This window comes from Coturnix japonica, chromosome 18 (assembly GCF_054131305.1).
Source record: "Coturnix japonica strain WE chromosome 18, WE-NBRP24, whole genome shotgun sequence".
Lineage (NCBI taxonomy): Eukaryota > Metazoa > Chordata > Aves > Galliformes > Phasianidae > Coturnix > Coturnix japonica.
The window spans coordinates 1,681,244-1,694,958 of NC_140680.1; the positions used below are offsets into that span (position 1 = coordinate 1,681,244).

The 13,715-nt window shown below is 46.2% G+C and overlaps 1 protein-coding gene and 1 long non-coding RNA gene across 3 annotated transcripts in view; both read left to right on the plus strand.

Annotated features, from left to right (window-relative positions):
- The first annotated feature begins 38 nt into the window (after positions 1-38).
- On the plus strand, positions 39-1,881 carry LOC107320064 (uncharacterized). Its single transcript, XR_001558125.3, has 2 exons — positions 39-277; positions 1,043-1,881. It is a non-coding gene; the product is annotated as an uncharacterized LOC107320064 (long non-coding RNA).
- Positions 1,882-7,295: 5,414 nt separating this feature from the next.
- Positions 7,296-13,715, plus strand: part of PPP2R2B (protein phosphatase 2 regulatory subunit Bbeta) — a 61,946-nt gene continuing 55,526 nt past the window's right edge. The window contains exons 1-2 of one of the 2 annotated variants that reach the window (XM_015875487.3): positions 7,296-7,543; positions 7,681-7,758. In XM_015875487.3, the coding sequence (XP_015730973.3) occupies positions 7,534-7,543; positions 7,681-7,758 (88 nt within the window). In that variant the 5' untranslated portion in view covers positions 7,296-7,533. Of the gene's footprint in view, positions 7,544-7,680; positions 7,759-11,218; positions 11,517-13,715 lie in introns of those variants that run through there. The other variant, XM_085519076.1, reaches the window with a different exon arrangement.

A 13,715-nucleotide genomic window follows, 5' to 3' on the forward strand; every position in this document is an offset into this window, starting at 1 on the left:
GGTGCGGCTGCAGAGTCCGCGGGCACTGCGCGTCTTTTGTCCTCTTCCCACATCAGCAATTTTCAGCTGCGCTGCGTGTGGCATTTCCTGCCACTGGGAGAAGGACGATCTGATCGTCCGCCACGAGGGAAAACGTTGTGACAATTCGTGATGTGTTTGCGAACTGCTCCCTTTGTTGCTGCCTAGTCTGGGTTTTATTTCTTCTTTTTAACTCGTGCTGTGCCAGAGATTTTTACTGCTTATATTAAGGGAAGGTCCGGGACTCCGCCCCACTCAGGTAGGTGCACTACATCGCAAAGCAAGGATCTGTCCTCTTCCAGAAGGGGTTTGTCCTGCAGGGCGCTGATGCTCCGTTACTTCTCTAGCATAGGGCACCGCCCATCTCCTGTGCTTTGCTTGATTTGGTGGGACTTCAGGGTGCGAAGGTGAGCAGCACCCAGTCAGAGACAGCCTGGGTCACTCTGCTAATGGCGCTGCTGAGTCCCAGTGGCATATTTGTCTGCTCTTCCAAACTCGTTCCTATCTGAAAGATTCCTGTAAAAGGGCATTGACTGCATTTCTTATCCTTTTGCTCATGTTCTTTAAGTACTGACTTCTCTCTCATTCACAAGATCTTGGCATGTACTCGCACTCCGGGGGCTTCCAGGGAGAGCCGCTCTTCCTCCAGGGCAGCTAAAAACGTCAGAGTGATTAATCCAAATTTAACTGCCTTCATTTATTACTTGGAGGAGAACCAATGAGCTGAAACACAGATTGGGTTCCCCTGAAACGATCTGAATTTTAGACAAATGCATAACATCAGATTGTCTCAAAAATGAGCTCAAGGGCTGAAAAAAAAAAGGCAGAGGCTGCGCGCAGAGGTGCAGCTCCCGTCCAGCACTGAGCAGAGGAGCGCGCTGCTCGTCTCTCCCTGCAGAAAGCTGAAACAAGGTTGACTTCCCATAGAAAACAGAGAGCCCAATCCCTTCTAGGTGAAACTGCTTTAACTCCATAAAGAGAAAGCACATTAATATATATATATATGTATTCTCCCCTCTTCCAGAGTTTGCTTCAGAAATGGAGCTCTCTCACTTCGAGATCTCAGAACTGCGAGGCGGGGCAGAGCGGAGCTGCGGCTCTCCGGTGCCGCCCAACGGAGGAAAGACGGAGCGGTCCCTGATGCCCGGAAGACCCTGCGGCACACCCAGCTTCCAGCTGCTCACCCTTCCCCATCCCCATCTCCATCCCCATCCCTTCCCTGCCAGCTTGCAGCTTTGCATGTACTGCAGGACGAAATGCTCCACAGAGGCCAAAGGAGCAATGAACCCAACTGTCTCCTCTGAATTAGAGAAAAATGTATTTTCTTTCACTCTTCTAAAAGTTCAACTGTTCAGCCAATTATGAATTGTTTTCTTTCAGATACCAAACTCGCTTTTAACAATAGCTTACCACCAAACCTGAGATGCTTAACCTCATTTACAGTATGTATTTTCTGGAACGTTAAACCCTAAAAGAATTGAAAGTGTATTCAGCATCCATTTCTCAGCTGTAACCCTCTGGCAATGTTTAACAGTATGATGTATCTTCCACAAACCATGTTTTAATAGCCACTGCTGGCCTCTCATGGTTTAAATGGACTTACATTAATGAGCAGCCAAAAAAGACTGGAGCACCCATGAACAGATGCATCCCCCAAGGTGGGGGAAGGAACAGTGCTATTCCTCTGAAGAGTCTTTAAAAGCCATCAGAGATTGGATTTGCTTAAGAAAAACCCTGAGAGGACACTCCTCCAAGGACACAGTTTCGAGTATGACTGCACAAAAGCATCACTGTCTTCTCCAGCTCATGTGAGCCAGTGCCAATGTTGCGCATTGACTTGAATAAAGGCTTTGGAAAGCTCTAGACAGAGATGGATAAGCTGAACAATGAGAAGCCCTGTTAGGGTTTGGAGTTTTTTTAATCATTAAAGTGACAGGTATATTTACACCCTTCATCCCCAAGAATCAAATGGCCCAAACAAGTGGCCCATTGCCTCTGGGCTGCACAGTCCAGCTCCTCCCACAGCCAGGATGACCTTGCTCTGGATAGTTCCAATAATCTTACACAGCAGTTTGATTTTTGTCCTTCTCTCCTTAACTCGTTGCTCATCTCCATTTGTTCATATAAAGGCAACAGATGTATTTCCCACAAGCTTTGGCAGGGGAGGCTCCTTGCTGACTTTTGGAAGCCGTGCTTTGTAGCAGGAGCAGCACAGCTCTTCTTATTGCTGCCAATGCACTGCACTGCGGGAGCCCTTCAGAGTGCCATTAGGACAGCATGGAGGGAGCACTCAGCCTGCAGTGCCCCGTGCCTGGAAGGCGCTGTGATGTGCTGAACTTCTTTGGCACACACTTGTGGATTTGGAATGTCAGTGCCTGCTCACTTACTTTGTGCTGTGCATGTTCATACACTGGAGTTCAGATGAGTAAAATATCAAATAGCTTCTATGTAATGAAACAAAACAAACCTCTGGGAAAACTCCTGAAATGGGCACCAGGTGTTATGCTCAGTGATGTCTGCATCCTGTTTGTAGTCATGCATCCTTCTAATCTGCATCCTTCTGTAATTATGGCCCGAGTCTGCTGACCTTGCTTGTTGACAGGCGTTGTTCTGGATCAGTCTGGATCCGGCTTGCTTTGGAGCTTCTGTCCCTCTCCACCATTTCAGGGTTGAATTGACCTTACTCCACTGTGCTCCACATATAGAGTAACTGATAGCAGATCTGGGGACAAGTACTGAATAGTTGAATGGAGTGGATGAGAGTTGCAACTTACCTGAGCTGTGGACTCTCATGCGAGAGTCTGGCACAGCACAGCCACCTGCACAGGGCTGCAATAATGCAGTTATGTGGCTTCTGAGGATGGCTTGGACATTCTTCTTGTAAAGCAACCCAAAATATCCCATAGCCCAATTTAAAAGAGAACACACAGCAGTAGTACTTCTACAAGGCTTCTGTTAGGGTTTGGTCTCCTATGTATGGAAAAGACATGAACAGTTTTTCCACCCTGCAATGAGTGAAATTGCAGGACTGTCCCGCTAGGGGACACTGGAGCTTATGTCAGAGAAGGTCCTCGAAACTCCGAGTTACTTCAGAGGACATCACCTGCCCAGAAGACCGCTGGGCAGCCCCTCTTGCACTCACGGTGTTATCAACTGAAGCTCCATATTCCTTCTACAGTTCTACTCCTGGTGAAGAGTCTGCAAAAACCTGCATGTCATGGGGTGCTGTGTGTGCATCTGCTGGCAGTGCAGTGCCCTCGCCCTTATCTCGTGCAACACAAAGCTCTGTGGTCCCTGTGCTGCACGTTCCCTTTGCTGTGGTGCCACTTGGGCACAGAGCTGGCTGCGTTTGCTTTGAAAAGGTCAGCAGTGAATTTCAACTGCATATGAATATATCCAGATCTGAAGGGTGCAAAGTGCTCTATGGAGGGTTGACTTCTGCAGAAATGAATGCTCTATGTATAGCTTTGTGAGGAAAAAAAACCCTGTTATTTTAATGGGTCTCCTCAAGGATCTGGGAAGTTCAAAATTACTCCAAAAAACTCTGAGTTTGGCCTTACAACAGTGAACACAGACACACATCAAAATTTGCTGGTTTACAGTTATGTGATATATCTATAGATGGACTGGGAAGTAAAAAGTATTCCTGCTTTCCCTCTTCTAAACTACCGCAAACCACAACCTCAGACACACCAGGGAATGTCCTCATTCTGTGTGCAGCACTCAGTCTCACCAGCATCCACAGGCTGTCACACACAGCTCAGGCAGATGCTCCCCCACTGCTGTACAGCGTTCACGACTCAGTTTCAGAACAGGATGTGGTACAGTTGGCAGCTGACAGCACACAGCCCATCAGTACTTGCATGGAGGCCTTCCCCAGGCACATTTGATTTTAGGAAGTTCTCCAACTTCTTAGAATAAAAGAACATTTAATTTGCACACAGAGAAGAGAGATCAGGTTTGCAGGTGGGCTTTTTTATACATCAAAATCGGGAAATGAGCTTTGCTACCAAAATACTCTCCTGGTAAGAACTGATGTTCTGAAGGAAACAAGTTCAGCAGTTACAGATGATGGGTAGCACAGCAGCTCCACATGGTTTGCTGAGAATTCGCTGAAGCCAGTAATTGAGCATAAAAACATGACACCATTCATTCCACCTGCATCTTCTCCAACGTGTCAGATGGGGACTCAACCAGCAGGGCCCGTATTTCCAGCCTGGTGTCCGCAGTACAGTGGTATTGATTATCGGGCAGCTGGGAGGTACCTGAAGCTGAGGAGTCCTGCCTGTTGTGCCCAGTGCGAACAGCACAGTGCAGGAGAGAATGGTGCGATGTGAACAGTGCAGGACTGAGAACAGGGAGTGGCAAAGGCTGCTGGGCAAAGAAAACTATACCGAACAGCTGTCTGTGAAAGGGAAGGTCCCGGGCTGAGCTCTGCAAGTAGCACAGCATGCAGATGAGGCTCACAGCTGCTCGTCAAACCTTCCATCTGATCTCCACCAAAAACCTTCCTTCTTTCCACTGCCTGCATTCAGATACATCGTGCTCACCGTCTCCCCCTCCACTCACAGCTTTCCCTTCAATGCATTTCTTTCCCCTTCTATGGTTCAGCATCAGACGTCAGCTCACCATGAGCTGCTCCAAAGCTCTGACTGTGACTTGAACTGCTGGGAGGCGCAGCATGGCACAGCACAGCGTGGCATGGCACAGTGTGAGACTGTCACAGCAGCGCTGCTGTCTGAGCATGGCCAGGATTCAGGGCTTCTTTTTGACAAGATTCAAAATGGTTTTTTTCTTTTCTTTTCTTTTCTTTTCTTTTCTTTTCTTTTCTTTTCTTTTCTTTTCTTTTCTTTTCTTTTCTTTTCTTTTCTTTTCTTTTCTTTTCTTTTCTTTTCTTTTCTTTCCTTTCCTTTCCTTTCCTTTCCTTTCCTTTCCTTTCCTTTCCTTTCCTTTCCTTTCCTTTCCTTTCCTTTCCTTTCCTTTCCTTTCCTTTCCTTTCCTTTCCTTTCCTTTCCTTTCCTTTCCTTTCCTTTCCTTTCCTTTCCTTTCCTATTTTTTTCTTTCTCAAGTTTCTGCATTCTTCCAAATGAATGGAAGTTGTGCCTGGAAGTGACTGCTGGCACATCCTTACCCAGCTCTGTGATTTGTATTATTTCTGCGCTATGGCAAAGTTCCTGGCAAACTTACATCCAACCACAGAGGGATGGCCTGAAAGCAAATTAAGGAGGTCTGTTATTCAGGCAATTATTAATATATCTGCCTGAATTCAACTCGTAGAGACAGAAGGTCATGCCATAGGACCTGGGGGGTTAAAATGGCAATTGGGAGCTCTGTGTATTTTTTTTTCAATGCCTTACACACCTGTGAAACTGTTACAACTGCATCACGAGCTCCTGACTTTGTGTCACAAAACAGCTGCCTTATCTTTGGACCATGTTCAGCATTTGGAAGAGCTCAGATGTCCAACTCCACGTTCCCATTGCTGAAAGCTCTTCACAAACATCTTCGGCATCACCCTGTGAAATACTTTGAAAACATGTAGAGAACATCACCCAACACGTGGTGTTTGTCATCTTCAGAAGAGTCACACAAAATGAGACAGATGTGTTTATGCACATAAAAATCTTTGCAAAGTGCCAGAATGTCATCTGAAACATCAGTAATCTCTTATGCAAGTGATACATTAATAAAGCTGCAATACAAAGCAGTCATAGGTTGGCAAACAGAAAAGTAAGGACTGAAGGCTCAAATCAGTCTGGTGGTTATGCAGAAGTAATGATGATACAGCAGATTTAACTGGGAGCTTGGCAATTCCTGCAGCACATCCACATGTCCATAAAACCCCATCCCTTACATTGAAGCGTCTGGGAGCACAGTAAAGCATTCACTTCTTCACTGAGCAAAAAGACACTCTGTTCTTCAGATAAACATTATCAAATGACAGCTATCCACCGAGCATGAGGCTTCCACAGTGTCCCTGTAGTGACTAAACAATAAATAGTGACATTATTATAAGAGGAAAATAGCAACCACATAAACTTTACCACCATAGTCAGAAAAGGAAGTATTCGTTCATTGGATTGCTTAGGGTAGAGAATCAGAAATCTTATTATTGTCATAACCACATCTAGAAAATCCCACACATGAAAATATTCTTGTCTGATGGGTTTGATTGCTGTATTTGCTTTCCAGCCTTTATAATTCACATTTCAAATCAGAGGGAAAAAAAAAAACAGCTGTTGATTTGTATGAACTAACTTGCATAAATGTTCTCCCTCCTATCCTCCTGGGAGATGGCTGAGCAAACATGAGCCAGGGAAGCATATTCCCTTAGCAAAAGTCATCTTCTGGCAATCCAAAGAACTCCTCCAGCTGTGAGCACGCGTTATCCCACTAGCACCATTATTCCCTGATGGGTAAATCTGGTGACAGTGACACCAGAGAGGGCTCCTCAGGGCTGCAACACCCCCAGGTAGCCACAATGCTTTTAATGTATACATTGATGTATACGTGATATATATTGACTGTCATTAATATATAAAACACAACCATCAAATAAATAAAAATAGACAGAAATCTCACAGAGACATGGACGGGCCATGGAAGAGTCCAAGGAACTCAGTTACATCTCGGACCATGACTTATCTCCCCTGACTCAAGTGTTCCTTTTCTTTTGGGGGAGAGTATCAGGTTGGGGCTGTATCTCAGTGTTACTCCCACGTGAGCCTGAGATCACTGCCAGGTGCTCAGATATTCTGCGACACGTTTTCCCTGTGTGTGATTCATGAATATGATGCTATTTCCTGCCTTTGTAGATCCACTGTGCTGCTTTCTTCTTGTTTGGAAAGTGCTGTGGGATGAAATGCTCTGGGATAAAAGGGAGTGAGTTGTCCTCTGAGGCTGTGGAATTTTTGTGCGATGTGAAAAGGGAAAATCTGCTGAGCTGTCATAAACTGAGGGATAGTAATAGATAAAATCCTCATTTCTCTGAATGTTATAATGGGGCATTGCTATGGCAGCAACAACAGCTGAGATCTGCAGCTCGCTGGTGTGCCCTCTGGCAGACGTGCCTCCAGGATTCTTGTAAAGCAACTTCAGTGCTCTTCTGCTTCCCAGGGGGTTCTGGTAATGTTATGACGGACCATGATGTGACTTTATTCTGATGGGATTTGTTACCAATCGGCTCACAATGAGATGGGCCATAAAATAGAAAAAATACCCATTAGTGGTAGTAGTAATCATAGTTCTCTTTTTCTGTCTTACTTTCCCTTTAACAGTGATGGAAAGGATTGGGGCCATTAGTATTCTGATGGAGAGTGGCTGTGACAAAGAGTGTGACTGCGGGGCCTCCTGACTGCTCTGTGTGCTGCTGTGATGTGGAGGGGACGGCTCCAATTGCACCATTCTGGGACTGGCCCTGAGATGGTACAAGAGCACGCAGACAGACGGGTGATTCACAGTACAGGGACAATGCTCTCAGCTCTGCCACACTAACCCTGTGTGTTGACTGGGAGAATGATACCAGGTGAGTTTATTTTCACACAGAGACTGCTGATATTTGTATGCCAGTTTACATGTATGTATGTATGTGTGTTTGCTTAAAAACGGGCAAGCTGTATCCCAGAATCACTGCATCTTCATTCTGCATCTGCTTCCTGGCAGGACTTGGAAACCTCATGCAGGATGTGCTGTGGTGCTTCAGTCAGGTGAAGGGAACCATCGATGTCGGGGTGACAGAAGGTAGGTTCCATTTCCCCTTGTGCTGCCTGCGGTCACGAAGTATTCATTTGTTGCCTACTTCTTGCACAGGGCTGTCTGCATGCTGGGGGGTAGAGGGAGAAGGTGCATCCTTTTCTCTCCTGATTTCCTTGTGTAGAGATGGTAGGAGGGGTGGTAACTAAAATTAATAATTGAAACCAAAGGTTGAATTGGAAGGCATTGTGATTTAATAGCATCAACACTATTTGAAACATGTTTCCCTTGTTTTTGAGCTTCTATTTGCTTCAATGTCTCAGGGAACTGTGTGACACACTGCTCTACCATAACATCCTTCCTGAGAATCAGCTGGGTTCTGTTCCTGGCTGACACAATATTCACTTGCTGCCCATTCGTGTACTGGTATTAAAAATTAATTTCACTGACACAGATATGTATCTACAAGATACATGCATATTCAAAGACAAGGAGGAGCTGGTGCAGGTGTATGGGAGATCCAGGAGCTTAGGGCAGCTCCTAGGAGAGCCAGTAGCTTTCAGGGTGATCTGTGCTCCTAAATCACTTTGGCACTCCTGCAGGCATTCAGACAACGTGTGAATTGCAAACACATGGGCAACTGGAAAGGAATGGATGTATTCCTTTCTCCTGCCCTTAAAACTGAACGTGTTTGTGCTGCCCTGTGCCTCCTGTGATGATTGTTTGGTGCCCAGCACAATACTGGACTTCCTCCTACATTTTCTTGTTCTCATTTCACACTTTTATCTTGCTTTCTCTTACTGCACCGCTTATTAATCCAGAGATAGAACAGAAGAGGCATATGGATAAGGCCACATTCAATGAAACCAGTAACAAAAAGGCATCCGAGTTTGTCAGGTCTTATCAGCAAGTGCAAATGGCCTCAGTGTGACTGAGTGGAAAGTTCTGTTTTGCTGGTTTTGTTTTTGCTTGTATATGAATACAGGCATGTATGTGTTCAGATGTGTGTTGTATTCCCATACAACTGGTAATCACAGCCTGAACCTCTGATTAATCAGCTGAGGCGAGTGTTGGGTCAGCTGTGGGAGCACAGGTGAGAGTAATGGAGCTGTGCTCCCAGAAGGGGTGGAGACTGTCTCTACCTCCTCTAGATCTCATTTAAGGGCTGACCACCACTAAAGCAACATCTCTTGGAGGTTGCTCCCCAGTGGAGATTGCCTCAGCTTTTCCCAGTAAAGGCATCCATATCAGTGAGTCTTTCCTTATAAGTAACCTTCTGAATATCTGTTACCATCTTTGTATCATTCCACCTAACAGTGTGTAGCTATGAATTAAGTGTCATACTTGTGCCTACATCCCAGTTATCTCTCTGTTTATTAGAAGTTCATTTGTAACTTGTTTGTTTTGTGCCCATCCTTATGATGCATTTCTGACCTTCAGAAATCTTGGCAACATCCAAGCACTCTGAATTTAGAGATCAGTTTTGGTTATTAATGGGATGCATACAGTTGTATTTGAAAGGAGATGCTACTGTTATGTTGATAGAGTCCTACACTCTTCAGTGAGGAAGAGTCTCCTTAAGCTGGATGTGATGTTATTATTCTGGCTCTGATGTGCTGAAGAGACTAATTCTGTGTGTTTGCTCCTTTGCCTGTGCACATAAACCCTCACAGAGATACTCATGGAGTTTATAATTTTGTTCTGTTCTTGTTTATTGCTTTTCTTGTTTATTGTTCTGCAAGCATACATACAGCAAAGCTGCCCACTGATATCACATTGATAGCAGTGGCTCAGTTACATTGGTCCCACTGCAGTCAGAAGTTTTACCCGGGTTCTGGAATATTGTGCAGCTGGAACATCCTCCAATCCTAACAGGCTGCTGCCTCCTCCAGCTCATCTGGCATTTTATTACACCTGCTTGCTCTCATCTGTTTGTCACAGAAGTCCACAAGTGCAACCAATAGCTCCAAATCAGTGGCTGTGTTCACTCATTCAGAGTCAAAAGACAGTTTTTGGGCTTATTAAGCTGACTCAGAGCCTGGTTTGTGCTCCTGTGTGTTGATTTCATGTCTGTGTTGCTAATTAAGCTCTAGTGCATATCCCTCCACGTGAGGTGAGATGCATTTCGTTAATGGAACATAAAAAGTAAGCACATCTATTTAAATAGATAAAATCCACAAAAATACAGTGAAGGCCTTTTATTTTGGTACATTATTATAGTGAGGTGGAATTAATCTGCTTCTTGGGGAACGTTCATGTCTGTCTTTAAGTGCATAGTTTCTCAGTAACAGTGGAAGATCTTCACCTTCACACAGAACACAGAGAGGCACAACATTCATATTTCTGTCCCATGACAATGTTTCAGAGACAGTTTCATGTTTCCAGATTAGTGTGTGAAATAATCTCATCGTGAGAGTCGTGTATGGACACATACAGGTGGTTGTTATAAAGAGCACTCGATTAAAACACTGCATCCTTGTTTCCTGGGATGGACTTGAGATACACAATGGTTCTTAATCAGCCACCCTCACTTGTGTAATGCAGATGTAGTGAGCACTCTATGCACTGTGCAGGATGGCTTTGCCCTGCCAGTGGTGAGACCTGCATTTGCCTTACAAGTCCAGAGTGGATGTTTTGAATGAAGAGATTCATGTGCAGTGAAAAGCTGCACTCCTCAGTGCCACAGGTGCTTTGCATCTCGTTGGTATAGATGCAGTCATGTTGTCATTGTCTGACAATGCAAATGAGACTGCAGAGAGATGATGAAACTTAACAGCTCACATGACACAGAGATGTTCAGTGAGTTGGTCCTAAAGCACAGAGTACTTAAACATCAGGAAAACGAGAGATTAGACCAGCAGCTTGTCGTGCTATGTCCCTCCAGTCTGCCCTCCTCACACTGATTCTTTCCATCGTGTGCACCTGAGTGGCAGCTGCAGAGCTGGTGCAGAGTTTGGATTGCACTCAGGTGTGAGGGTTTGTGCCTTAAGCTCTAACCGTGTTTTGCTTCTTAAATGCTGCATGTGTAACAGGATGTTGGAAAGGCAGAATTACAAGTGCTTCTTTAAAATAACCTGAAATACGTTTTGACTGTATGTGCTGTGCTTTGTTTCCGAGTGCTCTCTGTGAACCCTCAGGTGACTCCAGGTCCCTGCAATCTGAGGGAGCAAAGCCGCTCGGCTGCTCTGACCCCACAAGGCAACACGTAACTGACGTTACCTTGGAAATCCTATCTGCGTTTTGCTTTTGCGCCGGGAGAGCTGCAGCGTTAAGAGCACGAATGACCCGGGCAGGCTCCGCACTCTCCCTCCCGCAGCGATCGCGGCTCGTCTCCTTCCCGGTGGCGGAGGGGCAGCGGGCGTCAGTGCGGCCGGGCCCGGCAGGACGGCTGAGTCAGCGATCCGCCCGGCCGCGCCCAGCCAATGCCGCGCCGGTGCCGGCCGGGCGTCCCGCTCTGCTCCGCTCCGCCCGCGGGGCTCCTCCCGGGGCCGGGGCCGCTCGGGCGGCCGGCGCTATGGGGACGGGCAGCGGCGGGGCCGGCGGGGCAGCCCCCGCAGCGAGCCCCTGCCTGCGCCATGTAGGCTATCTGGAAACAGGAGGAATCCTCATGGAGTGAGGAGGGCTTGCTTCATGTTTTCCTTTATTTTTAGAGGTTTGGTTTGTTTGTTGTTTTTTTTTAAGCTGTAGATGTTTTTTTCGCCCCTTTTTAAATACCGTTTTTTGAAAGATGAAATGCTTCTCACGTTACCTGCCTTACATCTTCAGGCCTGCGAACACCATCCTCTCCTCCAGCTGCCACACGGAAGGTACCGGCCCGGGGCGGGGGGCGGAGAGGGGAACGCGGCTGCAGCGCAGCGCTCTGCCCGAGCGATCGGCCGCTCCTGGCAGGGCGTGGAAAGTGCGGCTGGCGATGGTGGTTATGGCAGGAGAAGGTTCAAAAGGGGCGGGGGGGGGAGCTCAATAAGTATAGCAGAAAATGATTTTGATTCTGTAAATGCATGTACCAAGTGTGCAGTAATTGTGTAAACCAGCAAGCAGCAGGTCGGGCTTAAGGGAAGACTTTCTAGTTCTTGCCCTGCGTGGTTAACAGGTTTATGTGGTTTGGAACTGGAGTGCTGACTTCATCTGTATGCTCCTAAGAAAATGGAAAGAAAAAACCCCCGCATCTTGCTGCTCCTGCATGTGCTTGTCAGTGCATTTTCTCATTCAGCGAAGCCTGTTTCCAGGTCTCAGCAAAGCAGCTGTTCAACTATTTGGGTTAAATGTGATGCTCTCAACAGTGCTTGAACTTCATGTTTTGCATGTGGGAATGCAGAGCAGCAGGGCTGTGTTTTGCTGGGACTCCGGTGAGAGCTCTCCCATAAGGAGTCCTTTTTCATGCTGATTGATAATCCCATGTGATGACTGCGTGCAGGTTGGCTGTGTGTGAGCAATCAGTTCTGTGAATCATGTTCAGTCGTTCCCAGCTTCCCTGTGTGGAGTCACAGCACTCTCCCTCGTGCTTCCCAGCCATAGTCAATTGTGGTGGATAAATCTGTTGGTTGGCGAGCTATGTCCAATTGTACACATGCTACTAAAGCCATGGAACTGAGGAGGAAACAGGAGGCAAACCCTTGTTAAGTTACATGTGAATAAGGACTAGTATTGCCAGTGTTGCTTTGAGGTCGTTCAAGTATGTTTATGTATAAACCTGATAAATGAGAAGGAAGGACTGATGGTTAAATGTGCTACAGTAAGCAGTGGACACGCAGGGGAATTCTGGCATAAAAATTATAGCCATTTTGTGATTCCTCAGTAAGGGAAAGTAACCTTCCTGTCACTCAGCTTTCTGGTACTCATTTGGCTACTTCAAAGCTGTACATGGAATGAAATTCCAACCACATCCATGAACAACATGAAAATCAGAATGGTTACTGTAAGGGATGTGTGGTCACAACTATTTTTGGGGTGGTTGGCTTCAGTCTCTGTCCATGTCAGGATGTAGCTACAAAGTGATATGGCAGGTAATACCTTGCCTTGGCTTTTCTGCCTGGCTGAGAGTGTTGTCAGGTTTAAGATATGGAGAGGAAGGGTTGAGCAGGAAGGACAAAGCAACAGGCGATGACTCCAGGCTGGACTGTTCTGTCTCACTTGGTTGCTATGATTTAGTTCAGACAGTATAGACTTCAAGAAAGAAATTACTCTGAAATCTAATGGGGTAATTTTATCTGCTTAGAATGACTCGGACTAATTCCGGAGTTAGTTACTCTGGAATTCTTTCTTTGAAAACCTCTTCTCTGATCATTTCTTTTGTTTTCATTTTGACTTTGTCCAAAGGCGCTGCTCCGTAAGATAGTCTAAATAAGGACTTTTTTTGGACAGCTCTACTGGAATAAGTTATGCAATAGAGAAAGGGACGTTGCTGTGTTAGGGGAGGTCACAGAAGAGTACTAAGAGGAAAAAAAATTAGATTCAAGAAGGAATACCATACTGTTGTGTTATCTGTTCTCATCCATTGCAGAAAAAGAAACTTGTGCAGAGCAACTTCTCATACCAATTATCAGATGTATGTCATTAACTGGGTGAAACTGAGATCTGAAGAGTTCGAATGACTGCAGGCTGAATTGCTGGCTGAACTGGGATGAGAACAGAGGGAAGAGATTTCCTCCTGCCTCAGTCCTCTTATGTGGCTGCAAAGGCCAATGGAGCAGACAAGAATCCTCTGCATGGGGTCCAGCAGGATGCAGGGCTTGGCCCAATGTGTCGGACCGTTGAAGCTGCACTTGGGGCTGTAGGTTGCTGTAGTGGGGCACAGACACTCACAAATGGATCGAACTTCTGTGAGGTGAAGCTGTGGTGATTCAGTGATGGGATTCAGATGCTGTCCAGGCCTTTACTCAGCCTGGGGCTTGGTAGGTCTTTCAGGTTCTGCTCCACAAACGGATGGTGAGCAGGAGGGCTGAGCCTGTAAGTCAGAGAAGGTCTTTCCCTCTGTCAGCCCAGCAGCAGTGTCTGTCTGCATGTCA